The sequence below is a fragment of the Thermobia domestica genome, chromosome 14, assembly GCF_964235325.1.
Source record: "Thermobia domestica chromosome 14, izTheDome1.hap1.1, whole genome shotgun sequence".
In the NCBI taxonomy this organism is placed as follows: domain Eukaryota; kingdom Metazoa; phylum Arthropoda; class Insecta; order Zygentoma; family Lepismatidae; genus Thermobia; species Thermobia domestica.
This window is the reverse complement of record NC_137467.1, coordinates 84,657,841-84,676,859: the sequence shown is the minus strand read 5'-3', so window position 1 is coordinate 84,676,859 and position 19,019 is coordinate 84,657,841. Positions and strand designations below refer to the sequence as shown.

The 19,019-nt window shown below is 34.5% G+C and overlaps 1 protein-coding gene across 10 annotated transcripts in view; it reads right to left on the bottom strand.

Moving 5' to 3' along the window:
* The window catches only part of LOC145670244 (uncharacterized), a 206,995-nt gene that overhangs the window by 159,877 nt on the left and 28,099 nt on the right, over positions 1-19,019 (bottom strand). Inside the window, exon 2 of one of the 10 annotated variants that reach the window (XR_014128246.1) lies at positions 3,488-3,554. The exons of 7 other annotated variants lie outside the window; for them this stretch is intronic. Coding sequence is in view for 2 of the 3 variants with exons in the window: in XM_081738646.1 (XP_081594772.1) it covers positions 8,020-8,560 (541 nt within the window). In the remaining variant the exon portion in view is untranslated. 2 more of the 10 variants (XM_081738646.1, XM_081738650.1) reach the window with 2 other exon arrangements.

Genomic DNA, 19,019 nt, shown 5'->3' with positions numbered 1-19,019 from the left:
CTATATTTATTAACTTCTAGAGACACAGTAACACTTTTATATTGAATTGAAATTCAAACGTGGATTCGATTTCGATCGTTTGTAAAGCGAATGTTCCCTCCTAGCCATATGGTTAGTTAAGGTTAGTGATGGGCAGTGGGAATATTCCATGTAGAAAGGAAACTAAAAAGTGAATATTCCGTTTTCTTCCCGACATAAATTCCCGGGAGGAAATTTAGTTGCATTGGTTTACTTTTTCTCCAAATTATAACAACTATATGACTAATTACTACATTTTCATTTATTATCATTTGCTTCTAGGTTTTATATAATTTGGAGATTGAAAGATTCGAAATTCGTGGACCATAGTTTATGTAACAAATTAATAATATATTAAGGAGCAGGAAAATTTGCTTATTTGGCATATAACTGGAAACTATTTAATAAATGAGACAGACTCAGAAAACAACATGTAGAGAAATTAGGTGAAGAGGTGGAAATAATTGAAAGTACAGCATCTACGAAAAAGCATGAAGAATCTATCAAATTATGACCACTGAAACTAATGATCCAAACTCACTGTCAGATATCCCATACGACGAATCAGATTTTGACCTGCACTTATCCCTTTCTGAGGAAGAATCAGATATTCAGTAATAAAATATATGTAGTTGTAAATACATATAGTTTTAAAGTGCAAAGTTTACATATCAAAATTAAGATTCCTTTTTAGGCTGTTTCATTAGTACCGGTGTTGTCGGACTTTTGTTAATTAGGATTGGTTTCTTTCTAAATGTGTATTAATGTACGTAGCGTCGTTGGAGAATTTTTGTAACACTGTATATTGCTCGCACGAGTCCATCTTTTTACCTTAGAGAGTTAATAGTATACTGTAATAACGCAGTAACAAAGCACGATGTACCTCAACATTCTGTATATATGCCATCAGACACACACTGGGAATCTTACGAACTTTTCGACAGATTACGTATGTTTGCTGGAGCTACTTAAACTAATTTGTTTACATTTATTAAGAATTTAATATGTTTATAATATCAGTAGTAGGGTCCAGTTTAGAAGACCCATTTACACATAAACTGTTTAGCGTTGTAGAAGTATGTGGACTTACTATACCAAATGTTTTACAAACACATTTACTCGCATAAAACATATTGTAAACAACTATATATTTACGCATAATCTCTGAATATTATAACATAATACGTTTCGAAATATCCATTTAAAAGAGTTCTCTGAAAATAACAGTAACAAATATACTGTAATAAAAAGAACGAATTTTATTTCAAAACCATACTATAGTAAAAGAACGCAATTTCCTTTCTGTTCGTAGATTAATTCGCGGAATATTACAATTTTGGGGAATCTTCCAGGGAATTTGCACACTACTAGTGGTAGCCGAAGAAAGATAAACATAAAAAAAGATCGTACATAACAGTTTCGTGGAGTTCGCTCTCCCAACCATCAAACGTAAATAATATTGCAAAAAAAGATTTCCGAATTTTCGTTTCCATTAGTCTTGCCAGATACACTTCTCATCCTGTGGGCTGCTACACGTGAACCCCGACTACGTGTCTCACCGCACTTTTGGAACGTGGAATATTTCTCATTATTACATTAAAATATGTCTCAATCAATTTGGTCTTAGACAAAATCTATCCACTTGTGACTACAAAGACGCATTTTAATTTCGTTCCCACGTGACACTCGATTGCTGGCGCAATTGCAGTTTCTCAACTATATACGTAACACGTTCTTTGCAATATATTAAGTTCAGTTAAATTTTTCTCCTACTCTTAGGATGTGAGGTCTCACTTTTATGAATATCGTGTGGACAAACGATGTATTTTTAATAATTCCTTCCTCACTTGGAAAAGTTTATATTCTGCATGGTGTAATATGTCTTGAGAAATATGAATTCCAATAAATTCCACTTCAAAATTTTGCGATATTATATTAACCTGTGGCTTTCATATCTTGAAAATTAACTAAATTCCTCTTCGCTTTTCTGAGTTTTTAACTTACACGTAATAAAAGTTCTCCTTCGAACGTCATTCTTCAATATATATTTTGACTTGTTTTAATATGCCTTCTTGCGAAACGTTAACTTCAATTACTTTTCCACACACTTTGCACATATATTTTCACCTGTATACAATAACATGTGTCTGCTCGACCTTGAACAGACTAAATTTCTTTTCTTTTCTTCGTACGTTCAAGGTTTCTCACGTGTATTTATTATTTGTGTCGCCGAATATGAACTATGAATAAATACCTTCCTACACGCTTAACACGTGTGAGGTTTTTATGTGTATGTAGTATATGTTACCAACGTGCTTTTTTCAAGACACCCCTTTGCACAGACTTGTCAACTGTTATTTTTAACAGTGCTTTAAAATGTGTCTGGTCAAACTTGATCTTAGACTAAATTTCCGGCCACATTTTTGGCAGTTAAGAGGTTTTTCACCTGTATGTAATAAAATGTGTTACTAAAGTTGATTTTAGATTAAATCCCTTTCCACATTTTTCACACGTATGATGTTTCTCACCTCTATGTATTAACATGTGTTTTGCAAGATTTGAAATTATATTACATCTCTTTCCACATTCTTGGCACGTGTAATTTCTTTCACCTGTGTGTATCAACATGTGACTTGCCAAATTTGAACTTGCACGGAAACGTTTCCCACATCTTTTGCATGTGTGTGGTTTTTCCCCTGTATGTATAAGCGTGTGTGTTACTAATAGAGTTCGGATCGATATGCACTAAAAAACGGCAAAATATGCATGCAAATATGCGCTAAAAATTACGAAAATGTGCACTGAAAATATGCAAATATGCACTGAAAAGGATAAATATGCACCAATCAAAAACTAAAGTTAAATGAGAAATTTGATTATCTTTAAAGAAAAAAGTTGTATTACTGGAACTACATATACTTGGTATACAACTATGATGCATTCGTGCTACAATAGACAACTATGTAGTTTTCGGCAATAGCCTGCATTTGTCAGTCAAAACATTACTGTACATTGAAAATGTTCCTTTCGTGTTACAGGTCGTTAAGGGACAGTATTTCAAAGAAGCAATGTTACTTGCCGATAAATCTGCAATTCGTGCTTCGTTGTAGCCAGGAACACTTTATATGCATTAGACAAGAATTTTATGCCACGATTTTTCTCGTCTATTGACTGTGCTTTTCGAAAAAAAAAAAAAAATGTTTGTCCGATTGGTCTTGGCGGAATCTGTTTCGTTATTGAATCAAACAGCTCAAATGCACTACAAAGTTCTAGTCATCGCTCCTCTCATCTCCTATGATCTTTGAAACTGAACTGAAATTAGTATTGATAAACACAAGTTCGCTTTTAATGTTTTCAGTTCCGCAAGTATCCATGGCTTCTTGAATATATTTGGTTTCTTCGGGTTGAAACAGCTTAGTATGTGAAATTAAAATGCATCTACCCCCACATATATATATATATATATATATATATATATATATATATATATATATATATATATATATATATATATATATATAGAATGCGCCAAGTATCTGTGAATAAAGAATAAATATACTCAGGGAAGTAAATAAACATTTCTGGCATAAGCATATAGTAAAACCTGACTAGCGAAATTGAACAGGACTCGTAAAAATTTCCCTTAAAGGTTTTAAAGTTAACGGAGATAGATCTATGCAAGAAAATAAATAATATACATAAGGAGATAAAATAAAATGTTATACATACCCTATTAAATTACAGTATTTAGTTATGCTACAAAATTCAGATACATAAAACTTAAAGTGAACAAAAAAAAAAAAACTACATACATTTTCCAAGGCCGAGACAAAAAGTAGATGCTATGTCCTTTTCAGCGCTCCTCACTCTACTTTTGGTTCCCTTTGACTATTGTGTATATTATGCTCCTTGTTCCATGTCTCTAGACCAGCTACAGAAATAGTTATAGGTTTGGAAATTACTATATAAAATGCACTTCGTTCAAAAAGTTGCACTGTATCTAGGACCTTATGTGGCGGTGGACTAAAGGTTAAATATGTAGGGTAACAAGTAAACGAAGATCTTTACAGACAACGTAGTTCATATACCTAACCTCTCACGGAATGTCTAAAATTTTTGTAAACGCTGCATTCCAGAACTTGAAAATTTCCGTTAAAAGGGATATTTTAACATCCGTTGTTCGCAACAAAGGTTCCGACTAATCAAGAGAATTTAACAATTTTGTGGGGAAAGGGACCGTGAAATATTTCCGTTTAATAAGGGGCCTGTTGAAGGCAATTTTTACTGTATTAAAAGCCTGTATTCGAAACCTTATATTCTTGTTTAAAAGAAAATAAATCCACTTGAAATTACTTTTCTTTATCCAATTAAGTGTTAATCCTAGAATATTTTCTTCCAACGTAACATTGTCCGTTTCAAACAGCAATAATTTACAATGTAAATATTGATACCTTAAATGGAATAAACTGATTTGAGCGAGACATGGAGCATGAATGGGAAGAAGATTAAGTTATCGAAAACATAACAGAAGACTTAGTAGGTAAGTTACGTTTCGAGAAACAGGTGCATATCAAAGCAACACAAGCTTATATTGAAATAATCTTATAAACTCCTTAAAGGAAAACTCGGAAACTTTTCTCAAAAAATAACTGATGCGACAAGTTTTAGATTTTGTAAAGCAAATATTTAAATTAATTGTAGTTTATTTTCAAAAGGGTTGTTCATTTCGTCCCGAAATACATTTTAAAGGGTTTCTTTGGGATGAACTCTGTCGAGTATGAATAATAATAATAATAATAATAATAATAATAATAATAATAATAATAATAAATAAAAATAAAATAAAATAAAATAAAAAAAAATCTACACCTGGGTTGTTTCATACTTGTAGAACTCCTTACCAGACTTGAAACTGCCATATAAGAAGGCCAAAAAATAGGGCGTTGCTGAAGTTTAAGCTTTTGCTATCGAACAAAATGGAAATGTCCTCTTCTAAAAACAAGCATACTTACTTTGAAAATATTACTTGTTTAGCATACACTTTGCAAAATATATTTTCTCCTTGAATTGTTAACGTCTCTCGACTTTAATCCATTAATTGTAGTGCTACACCTTCAAATTTCAATTTTAACTAGAGCAGAATTTTGTCCATTTTTTCCACCCAAGAATTTTTTTTTAACCATTTAAATAAACGACGGAAGGCCATTTCAAAATTTGGGCCAGTTCGATCACCTGTCGTGCGACATCTCCAAATTCGAATTTTAACTAGCTCAGAATTTTGTCCAATTAGTGTCCATTTTTTTCAATCCAAGATTATATTTTGCACCATTCAAATTAACAAAGTAGACCCATTAAAAATTTGGCCATTTCGATCACCTTTAGTGCGACATCTTCAAATTCGAATTTTAATTAGATCATAATTTTGTCCCGTTTTTGTACATTGGTGAACCACGAAGAAAAATTTTTTACAATTGAAATAAACGAGGGAGAGACATTTAACATTTTGGCCACATCGATCACCTGTAGTGCATCTTCAAATTCGAATTTTAACAAGCTTAGAATTTTCTCCAATTTTTCACATTCTTGAACCACCAACAAAAAGATATATATATCATCCAAATGAACGAAGGAGGTTCATTTCAAAATTTGGTAACTTCGATCACCTGTAGTGAGACTTCAAATTCGAATTTTAATTAGCTAGAATTTTTTGAATATTTGAATATTTTTACCACCAGGAAAAAATTTCGTACTATTCAAATAAATCAGGGACGGACATTTCAAAATTTGGCCACTTCGTTCACCTGTAGTGAGACACTTCAAGTTTGAATTTTAACTAGTTTGATGGTACAAAACTACAAAAAACAGTGAAAATTCTAAGCTAGTTAGAATTCTAATTTAAAGATGTTACACTACTGGTGAACTAAGTGGTCAAAATTTTGAAATGACCCTCCTTTGTTAATTTGAGAGTTGAATTTTTTTTTCTTGGTGGTACAAAAATGTACAAAAATTGACAAAATCTTCAATTAAAATTCGAATTTCAAATTGTCACACTACAGGTGATCGAATTAGTCAAATTTTGAAATGATCTTCCTCGTTTATTTGGATGGTACAAAATGTTTTGTATGTGGTACAAAGATTGGACAAAATTCTAAGCTTGTTAAAATGCAAATTTGAGCATGTCACACTGATCGATGTGGCCAAAATTTCAAATGGCCCTCCCTCATTTGTTTCAATGATACATAATTTTTCTTGGTGGCACAAAAATGTACAAAAATCGGACAAAATTATGAGCTATTTAAAATTCAGATTTTGAACATGTCGAATTACAGGTGATTGAAGTGGGCAAATCTTGAAGTGTCCCTCCCTCATTTATTTGAATGGTAACTTTTTTTTTTCTTCTGTGAACAAAAATGGACGAAAATTGGACAAAATTGTGAGCTAGTTAAATTTCGAATTTGAAGATCTGTCACTACAGGTGATCGAAGTGGTCACATTTCGAAATGGCCCTCCCTCCCTTTTTTACTTGAATTTTATAACAAAAAAATTTCTCGGGTGGGCAAAAATGGACAAAAATTGGACAAAATTCTGAGGTAGTTAAAATTCAAATTTGAAGATGCACTACAGGTCATCAAAGTGGCCAATTTTTTAAATGGTCTTCCCTTGTTTATTTGAATTTTCAAATTTTTTCTTGAGTGGACAAAAATGAACGAAAATTGGACAAAATTGTGAGCTAGTTAAATTTCGAATTTGAAGATCTCGCACTACAGGTCATCAAAGCGGCCAAATTTTTAAATAGCCTTCCCTCGCTTACTTGAATTTTACGTAAAGTTTTTCATCGGTGGACAAGAATGGACAAAATTCTGAGGTAGTTAAAATTCAGATTTGAAGATGTGGCACTACAGGTAATCAAAGTGGCCCAAATTTTGAAATATTCCCTCTTTGTTAATTTGAATGATACAAAATTTGTTCTAGGTTGGACAAAAATTGGACAAAATTCTGAGCTAGTTAAAGTTCAATTTGAAGATGTCACACTACAACTAAATGGACCCTGTTTCTGGAGATAACTTCTAGAAGATTTTTCTTTCGGTATTTTTATACCACAGGATCACACAATTTCAAATATATATATATATATATCCATTTCAAGGTCTTGAGTCTATTTATTTTAGAAACTTGGAATTCTATTTATGGCGAAAGTTATTGCACGTTAAAAATTATCAATTTGGTCGTTTCTTTAAATATGCATTTATATGCAATAATGACATAAACATGCACTAACCTCCGAAATATGCAAATATATGCACTATAAAACTCTACTATTTTACCCCAAAACAGCTGAAACGAATTTCTGTTTAAAGAGCATATCAATATCACATCAGGAAAAAAACATGCAAATATGCAAAAATCCGAAGTCTAGTTACTAAACTTGATCTTTGATTAAATCCTTTTCCACAGTTTTCGCAAGTATAAGGTTTTTCACCTGTGTGTATTAACGTGATTTTTCATATTTGAACTTCGACTGAATTTTTCCCGCACTCTTTACATGTGTGAGGTTTAAAACCAAAATGTGTTAACATGTGTTTTACTAAAATTGATTTTTGATTAAATCGCTTTCCACAATTTTCGCATGTATGAGATTTCTCACCTGTATGAATTAACATATGTTGAGCCAAATTTGAACTTACATTAAATCTTTTTCCACATTCTTGGCACGTGTACTTTCTATCACCTGTGTGTATTACCATGTGTCTTGCCAAATCTGAACTTGCACAAAATCGTTTTCCACATCCTTTGCATGTATGAGGTTTTTCACCTGTATGTATGTACAATCCGCGGCAAAAAACCTGCAACATGAGGATGTAAGTTTATTGTGAAACTACGCCTAACAGCACAGGGAATGAACATAACGTCTAAGTGGAACGAATCACGCCAGGACAAACCTCGGCCTCCTCTCGTGCACACTTATTTTGGAGCAAAAGACTTCGCCATTTCACAATAAACTTATATGCTCATGTTGCAGGTTTTTTGCCGCGGAATGTACATGTGTGTTACTAAACTAGATTTTTGATTAAATCCTTTTCCACAGTTGTCGCACGTCAAAGGTTTTTCACCTGTATGTATTAACATGTGTCTTGCCAAATTTGATTTATCAAAATATCCCTTCCCACATTTTTCGCAAATACTACGTTTCTTACCGGTTAATACATGTCTAGCCAGATTTGAACTTAGACTAAAGCAATTTCCACATTCTTGGCTCGCATGAGATTTTTCATCCGTATGTATTAACATGTCACTTCCAGAAGTTGAACTTTGCCTGAATCCTTTTTCAGAGTGTTGGTAAATACAATGTTTTTCTCTTGTATGTGCTAACATATGTCTTGCCAAATGTGACCCACGGAATCCTTTGTTTAACTGCTTGCAAACATGACATTGCTCATCTGAATGAGAAGTTGTTTCCTTTCGTGTAATAAACTCATTCGCCTTCGTAGAAAGATAATGTTCATAAAAATGTACCAAATTCAAGAACCAAGAAAATGGAAATCTAGGTAAATAATATGAAACAGCCAAGAAATTTAAACACTTGCATGTAAAATACAGAAACAAAAGTAATGAATCATAAATGTGAGGCGTTTCCAGACTTATATTACATGATTCTAACAATATTGTGATAGTACATTACATCCTGTAGAAATGTGGAACTCATAATTATGGAGGTGTTTCTATATAATTTCATTGCTACAAACATGATGCCTATTCATTTACCCAGATAGCATGTAAGCTTAAATCAAGGGTCGCTTTCCCTTGATTTTGGCTTAGCAATGTACAGTTGATGCGACAAGCGACAATCAACTTTTATTTTAGCTTGTTTTTAACTTGAAAAGAAACTTGAATGCGACAAGCGACAATCAACGTTTATTTTAGCTTGTTTTTAACTTGAAGAGAAGCTTGAATTTATCAACTTTCTATTAAGCCTATTTCAAGCTTGATTCAAAACGCTTGAGGTTTGTCGATTGTTTAGAAAATGGAGCCATCTGTAGGATTGGTGAGTAGTCTTAGATATTTGGCGCTTAATTTCTTCCAAAAGGTAAACAAAGGTAAGCTCTCTGTATAAAATGTAATAGTAAGACCTAATTTAGTTTTAGTTACAAAATAAAAAGGTTATTTCTTTTTAAACTGGCGCGCTGAGCGCTTTTAGGATAATTTTACAGACTAGTGTTACTTCATTACTTTCGAAATATGGATGGAATTTTATGCTTATACTTTTTTTTTTTTTTTTTTTTTAAGTATGTGTTCATCCGTATAATGTATACAATTTTTAGCCATTGGATTCTTTAATGTCAGTGATAGCTCTTGACAATTAACATCAGCATGGGCGCCCGAAGGGGAGGGCAGGGTAGGACCCGGGCCCCCTTCTGGCTTACAAAAATGTATACGTAATATAGCAAATATAGCATCCATGGAGATGGGCTCCTCCCCCCTAGAAAAATTTTCCGGGTGTCCCTGAACATCAGTACAAAAATTAGAGGGTTAACTTCAGCAGACGGCTTTACACCCTTGAGAACCTGGCCCCCCCACCTCTCGGTACAAACGATTTCCGCATATCAATAAAAAGTACTTCGTTTGTACCGGTTTGTACCGAAAATATTTTTGTTTGTACTGTACTGCAGTATGAGAAATTAAGAAAACAAAGTGGGGGGGCCAACTTCACGCAGCCCCCCCACATTGTCCTAGGATCGATTTAATTGGCTCATTTGAAAGACTTTCGTTTGTACCGGATTGTACCGTAGTTTGTTTCGTTTGTACCGTTCTGAATTATGAAAAATTAACGAAACAAAATGGGGGCCCAGATCAAACAGGACCCCAAATCACGACTTAATACACCGGGTACACATGATTTTTGTATGTCATATGAAAGTACTTGGTTAGTACCGGATTGTACCACAAAGAGTTTTATTTTAGCCGTAATATATTATGAAAAATTAAGAAAACAAAATTGGGGTGGCTGTGTGAACCTGGCCCCCCCACCACGTTGTACAAACGATTTAGTTGTCTCATTTGAAAGATTTTCGATTGTACCGGATTGTACCGTAGTTTGTTTCGTTTGTACCGTTCTGGATTATGAAAAATTAACGAAACAAAATGGGGGCCCAGATCAAACAGGCCCCCAAATCACGACTTAATACACCGGGTACACATGATTTTTGTATGTCATATGAAAGTACTTGGTTAGTACAGGATTGTATCACAAAGAAATTTATTTTAGCCAAAATAGCTTATGAAAAATTAAGAAAACAAAATTAGGGGGCTGTGTGAACCTGGCCCCCCCACCACGTTGTACAAACGACTTAGTTGCCTCATTTGAAAGATTTTCGTTTGTACCGGATTGTACCGTAGTTTGTTTCGTTTGTACCGTTCTGGATTATGAAAAATTAACGAAACAAAATGGGGGCCCAAATCAAACAGGCCCCAAATCACGACTTAATACACCGGGTACACATGATTTTTGTACGTCACATAAAAGTACTTGGTTAGTACCGGATTGTACCACAAAGAGTTTTATTTTAGCCGTAATAGATTATGAAAAATTAAGAAAACAAAATTGGGGGGCTGTCTGAACCTGGCCCACCCCACCACGTTGTACAAACGATTTAGTTGTCTCATTTGAAAGATTTTCGTTTGTACCGGATTGTACCGTAGTTTGTTTCGTTTGTACCGTTCTGGATTATGAAAAATTAACGAAACAAAATGGGGGCCCAGATCAAACAGGCCCCCAAATCACGACTTAATACACCGGGTACACATGATTTTTGTATGTCACATAAAGGTACTTGGTTAGTACAAAATTGTATCACAAAGAGTTTTATCTTAGCGAAAATAGATTATGAAAAATTAAGAAAACAAAATTGGGGGGCTGTGTGAACCTGGCCTCCCCACCACGTTGTACAAACGATTTAGTTGTCTCATTTGAAAGATTTTCGTTTGTACCGGATTGTACCGTAGTTTGTTTCGTTTGTACCGTTCTGGATTATGAAAAATTAACGAAACAAAATGGGGGCCCAGATCAAACAGGCCCCCAAATCACGACTTAATACACCGGGTACACATGATTTTTGTATGTCATATGAAAGTACTTGGTTAGTACAGGATTGTATCACAAAGAGTTTTATTTTAGCCAAAATAGCTTATGAAAAATTAAGAAAACAAAATTAGGGGGCTGTGTGAACCTGGCCCCCCCACCACGTTGTACAAACGACTTAGTTGCCTCATTTGAAAGATTTTCGTTTGTACCGGATTGTACCGTAGTTTGTTTCGTTTGTACCGTTCTGGATTATGAAAAATTAACGAAACAAAATGGGGGCCCAAATCAAACAGGCCCCAAATCACGACTTAATACACCGGGTACACATGATTTTTGTACGTCACATAAAAGTACTTGGTTCGTACCGGATTGTACCACAAAGAGTTTTATTTTAGCCGTAATAGATTATGAAAAATTAAGAAAACAAAATTGGGGGGCTGTCTGAACCTGGCCCCCCCACCACGTTGTACAAACGATTTAGTTGTCTCATTTGAAAGATTTTCGTTTGTACCGGATTGTACCGTAGTTTGTTTCGTTTGTACCGTACTGGATTATGAAAAATTAACGAAACAAAATGGGGGCCCAGATCAAACAGGCCCCCAAATCACGACTTAATACACCGGGTACACATGATTTTTGTATGTCACATAAAGGTACTTGGTTAGTACAAAATTGTATCACAAAGAGTTTTATCTTAGCGAAAATAGATTATGAAAAATTAAGAAAACAAAATTGGGGGGCTGTGTGAACCTGGCCTCCCCACCACGTTGTACAAACGATTTAGTTGTCTCATTTGAAAGATTTTCGTTTGTACCGGATTGTACCGTAGTTTGTTTCGTTTGTACCGTTCTGAATTATGAAAAATTAACGAAACAAAATGGGGGCCCAGATCAAACAGGCCCTAAATCACGACTTAATACACCGGGTACACATGATTTTTGTATGTCATATGAAAGTACTTGGTTAGTACAGGATTGTACCACAATAAGTTCTAGTTTAGCCGTAATAGATTATGAAACATGAAAAATCAAAATTGGGAGGGCTGTGTGAACGTGCCCCCCCCCACCACCACGTACAAACGATTTAATTGGCTCGTTTGAAAGATTTTCGTTTGTACCGGATTGTACCGTATTTTGTTTCGTTTGTACAGTCCTGGATTATGAAAAATTAACGATACAAAATGGGGGTCCAGATCAAGTAGGCCCTCAAATCACGACTTAATACACCGGGTACACATGAGTTTTGTTTGTCATATGAAAGTACTTGGTTTGTAACGGATTGTAAAACAATGAGTTTTAGTTTGATTTAGATTTAGAGTTGTGCGATAAACTGGCCCGCACAACTTATTTTTCATTAAAATTCACATCAAAACGGTATCAAATATTTTTACCCGATATGTACAAATTTGTAACGCCAAAATTAAAGTTTGTACCCTCATCAATTTCGGAAGAGATTTGATTTTTGATAACGGGTGGAGCAGAGCCGCACAACTCTTTTTCTTTCCAATTCGAATCAAAATGGCACCATAAATTAGTAACCCATACTTACCAATTTGTACCACCAAATTAGAACTTGTACTTCCATCAATTTCGAGAAAGTTTCGAGAAATTTTAAGTTTTGATGGCGGGTCAAACTGGATTGCACAACTTATTTTTCTTTCAAATTCGAATCTCAACGGTACCAGAAAATTGTACCTACTATGCGCTCACTTGTACCACGAAAATTAGAATTTGTACACACTACCTATTTCGACAAAATGGGGATGTAATGGAGGATCAGTATGACGTCAACTGGCCTACACAACACATTTTATTTCAATTCGAATGAAAACGGTACTAAAACCTTGTAAACAATATGTACCAATTTGTACCTCCAAAACTGATTTGCACCCTAACCAACTTCGCGAGAATTGAATTTTTAATGGTGAGTTAAGTAGGCTTGCACTCTTTTTCTCCCCATTTCAAATCAAAACGGTACCAGAATTCTGTACCCAATGTGTACCAATTTGTAAGACCAAAATTAGAATATCCCAAGAAATTTCGTGGAGCGTGGCAGGTCACGTCAGACACAGAATTTTGTTGGCAGGTCAAACTAGCCCACACAACTTATTTTTCTTTCCAATTTTAATCAAAATTGTTCAAAAATTTGTACCCAATATGTACAACTTTTTCAACAAAAATTAGAATTTCTAGTCCTACCAATTTCGAGGAACTTGAATTCTTGATGGCGGTTCAAATTGACTCACAAACATTTTCTTTCCAATTTAAATCAAAAACCTTACAAAAATTTGTACCCATTATGTACCAATTTGAACTACCAAAATAAGAATTTGTACCTTCACCAATTTCGAGAAATTTGAATTTTTGTTAGGAAGTCAAGCTGGCGAGCACAAAACTTTTTTCTTCCCAATTCGAATCATTACTGTACCAAAAGCTTGTATCCAATATGTAACAACTTGATATCACCAAAACTAGAATTTATACAGCAACCAATTTCAAGAAATATGAATTTAATTGCAGGTCAAACTGGCCGGCCAACTTATTTTTGTTTCAAATTCGAATCAAAACCTCACCAAAAATTTGAACAAAATATGTACCAATTTGTACCGCCGCAATTAGAATTTGTACCCCCACTAATTTCGAGAAATTATAATTTTTGGTGGCGGGTGAAACTGGCCCGCATAACTTATTTGCTTTGCAATTCGAATGAAAACAGTACCAATAATGTGTACTCGATATGTATCAATTTCTACCAAAAAAATTAGAGTTTGTACCCTCACCGATTTGGAGAAATTTGAATTTTCAATGCTGGAGCCAAATTAACGTCGAAACTTGGCTCGCGCAACACATTTGGTTTACGAATTCGGATTAAAATGTTACCAAAAGTTCGTGCCAAGTAAGTACCAGTTTGTACTCTCAAAATTAGAATTTACAACCTTACCAATTTCTAGAAATTTAAATTTTCATTGCAGTCTTCCTGGGCATTGCAATCTTTTTTTTTTTTTTTTTTTGTATTCAATCAAAATAGTATTCGATTCGAACGAGTACGTGCAACCAAATTTCCCCGCAATTCATAAAAGCGGAAGGAAAATTTGCTTATGATTTGCATGAGCAAAATCATGTACGAATAAAGATTAGAAATTGTTATTCAACGAACGGCCAATTTATCACCAAGTCAACTCTTCCAGGCCAAAGGCTTATTCAGAATCCATATGAAAATTGTCCAAATTTTTTTAGACAATTTGTAACAAAAAAATATTACATTGTACCTGCACCAATTCAATAAATTTGAAATGCTTACTCAAATATGTGTATCTATTTGATCTCAAGGTAAACCAGAGGAACGCATTTTTTTTTTTTAATTCGACATCACTACTTCGCAAATGAATTTGTTACTATTTCCATTAAACATTTTAACTCTGGAGTGTATTATTGATGGTAAATGAATTTGTAAAAATTTGTATAAGCAAAATTAGAACTTAGACTCTGTTTTCGAAACGGAGATATGAGTGGATAGAGATGACTTCACAGAACTGATCTTCTGAATGAGTTCTATAATAAAAATTAATATTGTCCATATTCACAAATGGTTGGGGAAAACAATCACCCACTCATAAATATTTTGGAGTCCTCAACATATGTAGATGTTTGACTCTCTCTCCCCAAACCAAGTTGTACAAATGTCAATGCTATCCATTTAATCTGCCGCCTACCCAACAACTTGTTTTGTGATAATGCTTTCCTTTATTCTTTCTAACATTTGGTACACCGTAGAAAAATATTAAAATAATTTTGTCTTCGGTGTTTATAGATGGCGCAAACTGATATCTATTTGGCACAAAATTTTGGTAACATTTTGATTCGAATTAATAGAAGAAATGTGTTGGGCGAGCCAGGTTTCGACGTCAAGTTGGATCGAGCATTGAGAATTCAAATTTCTCAAAATTCGTAGTTGCACAAATTCTAATTTTTTTGGTACAAATTGGTACATATTAGGTACATATTTTCGATACCATTTCGATCCGAATTGGAAAGAAAATAAATTGTCCAAATTGGTACATATTGAGTACAAATTTTTGATACTGTACTGATTCGAATTGGAAAGATAAACAAGTTGTGCAGGCCAGCTTGAACCGCCAAAATAAATTCAAATTTCTCGATATTGGTGGAGGTACAAATTCTAATTTTGGTGGTACAAATTGGTACATATTGGGTACAAATATTTGGTACCGATTGATTCTAATTGTAATGAAAATGTGTTGTCCGGGCCAGCTTGTCATCAACCTGACCCGCCATCAAAAATTCTAATTTCTCGAAATTAGTGGGGGTAGAAATTCTAATTTTGTTGATACAAATTTCTACATATAGGGTACAAATTTTTGGTACCGTTTTGATTCGAACTAAATAGAATGAACAAACCAGTGGAGGAGAACTTTTACCACCACAAAAATTCAAATTTCTCGAAATTGGAGTATAACTAATTTTCGTCGTACAAATTGGTACATATTGGGTACCAACATTTGGTGCCATTTTGATTCGAATTGGAATGGAAAAGAGTTCTTCGGCTCTGCTTCACCTGTTATATGTGAAAATTTAATTTTTTTTTCGAAATTAGTGAGGGTACAGATTTTAAGTTTGGCGGTACAAATCGGTACATATAGGGTACAGGTGTTTGGTACAGTTTTGATTCGAATTTTAAAGAAAAATAAGTTGTGCGGATCAATCTAACCCGCATATTTAAATTCGTATTTCTCGAAATTGGTGGGGATATATATTCTAATTTTGATACTGCAAATTCGTAAATATTGGCTACAATTTTTTGATACCGTGTTGATTCGAATTTGAAAGAAAAATAAGTTGCCCAAGCCAGCATGACCCTCCAACAAAAATTCAAACTTCTAGATATTGATGCGGGTGCTAATTCTAATTTTAGTGGTAAGAATTGGTACAGATCTGCTACAAATTTATGGTCCCGTTGTATGTACGTTGGTCCCCAATTGTAAAGAAAAATAAGTTATGAGGGTAACTTCGATCCGCCATCAAAAATTCACAATTCTCGAAATTGGTGGGAGTACAAATCTAAATTTTATGGTAGAAATTGCGTACAAATTTTTGGTAACGCTTTGATTGGAATTGGAAAGAAAAACAAGTTATGCGGGCCAGCGTGACACATCAAAAATTTAAATTTGTAGAAATTGGTGGGAGTAAAAATTCTTACAAATTTTTGATATTGTTTTCATTCGAATTGAACAGAAAAATTTGTTGTGTGGGCCTGTTTGACTCGCCATCAAAAATTAAAATTTCTCGAAATTCATGGGGGATCATATTGTAATTTTCGTAATACAAATTAGTACATATTGGTTACAAATTTTTGGTGCCGTTTCGATTCAAATTCGAAGGAAAAAGGTTGTGCGGGCCAGTTTGATCCGCCAATAAAAGTGCATGTTTGTCGAAATTGGTGGTAGTACAGATTCTAATTTTGGTGCTACAAATTGGTATATATTGGGTATAAATTTTGGTACCGGTTTAGTTGGAATTGAGACGAAAAATGACTTGTGCTGTCCAGATTGACTTCCCAACAAAATTCAATTTTCTCAAAAAATATTCGGGGTACAATTTCTAATTTTTGTGGTACAGATTGGTGCATATTGGATACAAGTTTTGGTAGCTTTTTGCTTCGAATTGAAAAGGAAAATAAGTTCTCCAGCCCAGCCTGACGCGTCATTAAAAATTCATACTTCTCGGAATTTGTGGGAGTAGAAATTTTAATTTTGGTGGTAAAAATTGATATATATTGGGTACAAATTTTTGGTTCGAATTAGAAAGAAAATGAAGTGCGTTCCAGCTTGACCCACCAACAAATATTCAAACGTCTACAACCTGGTAATAGTTCAAATTCTTATTTTGCTGGTACAAATTGGCATATATTGGGTATAAATTTTTGGTACCGTTTTCATTCGAATTGAAACAATAATAAATGTTTTGTGGATTAGTTTGACCTGCAATCAAAATTTCAAATTTCTCGAAACTGATGGCGGTACAATTTCTAACTTTGATGCTATAAATTGATATATACTGGTACAAATTTTTTGGTGACGCTTTGATTCGAATTGAAAGAAAACAAACATGTGCGGGCCAGATTGACCTGCCATGACAAATTCAAGTTTCTCGAAAGTCATATGTATCCTGTCTTTTAAAACTTGATTAGAATGTTTGCTTGAATTCGGACCCCAGTTTGTTCCGTTAATTTAACATAATCTACGGTACAAACGAAACAAACTACGGTACAATCAGGTACAAACGAAAATCTTTCAAATGAGACAACTAAATCGTTTGTACAACGTGGTGGGGGGGCCAGGTTCACACAGGCCCCCAATTTTGTTTTCTTAATTTTTCATAATCTATTTTGGCTAAAATAAAAGTCTTTCTGATACAATCCTGTACTAACCAGGTACTTTTATGTGACATAAAAAAATCATGTGTACCCGGTGTATTAAGTCGTAATTTGGGGGCCTGTTTGATCTGGGCCCCCATTTTGTATCGTTAATTTTTCATAATCCAGAACGGTACAAACGAAACAAACTACGGTACAATCCGGTACAAACGAAAATCTTTCAAATAAGCCAACTAAATCGTTTGTACAACGTGGTGGGGGGGCCAGGTTCACACAGGCCCCCAATTTTGTTTTCTTAATTTTTCATAATCTATTTTGGCTAAAATAAAAGTCTTTCTGGTACAATCCTGTACTAACCAAGTACTTTTATGTGACATACAAAAATCATGTGTACCCGGTCTATTAAGTCGTGATTTGGGGGCCTGTTTGATCTGGGCCCCCATTTTGTTTCGTTAATTTTTCATAATCCAGAACGGTACAAACGAAACAAACTACGGTACAATCCGGTACAAACGAAAATCTTTCAAATAAGCCAACTAAATCGTTTGTACAACGTGGTGGGGGGGACAGGTTCACACAGGCCCCCAATTTTGTTTTCTTAATTTTTCATAATCTATTTTGGCTAAAATAAAACTCTTTCTGGTACAATCCTGTACTAACCAAGTACTTTTATGTGACATACAAAAATCATGTGTACCCGGTGTATTAAGTCGTGATTTGGGGGCCTGTTTGATCTGGGCCCCTATTTTGTTTCGTTAATTTTTCATAATCTAGAACGGTACAAACGAAACAAACTACGGTACAATCCGGTACAAACGAAAATCTTTCAAATAAGCCAACTAAATCGTTTGTACAACGTGGTGGGGGGGCCAGGTTCACACAGGCCCCCAATTTTGTTTTCTTAATTTTTCATAATCTATTTTGGCTAAAATAAAAGTCTTTCTGGTACAATCCTGTACTAACCAAGTACTTTTATGTGACAAAAAAATCGTGTGTACCCGGTGTATTAAGTCGTAATTTGGGGGTCTGTTTGATCTGGGCCCCCATTTTGTTTCGTTAATTTTTCATAATCCAGAACGGTACAAACGAAACAAACTACGGTACAATCCGGTACAAACGAAAATCTTTCAAATAAGCCAACTAAATCGTTTGTGCAACGTGGTGAGGGGGCCAGGTTCACACAGCCCCCCAATTTTGTTTTCTTAATTTTTCATAATCTATTTTGGCTAAAATAAAAGTCTTTCTGGTACAATCCTGTACTAACCAAGTATTTTTATGTGACATACAAAAATCATGTGTACCCGGTCTATTAAGTCGTGATTTGGGGGCCTGTTTGATCTGGGCCCCCATTTTGTTTCGTTAATTTTTCATAATCCAGAACGGTACAAACGAAACAAACTACGGTACAATCCGGTACAAACGAAAATCTTTCAAATAAGCCAACTAAATCGTTTGTACAACGTGGTGGGGGGGCCAGGTTCACACAGCCCCCCGAGCTCCTTCGTGGCTAAGCGGTTAGCGTACGCGC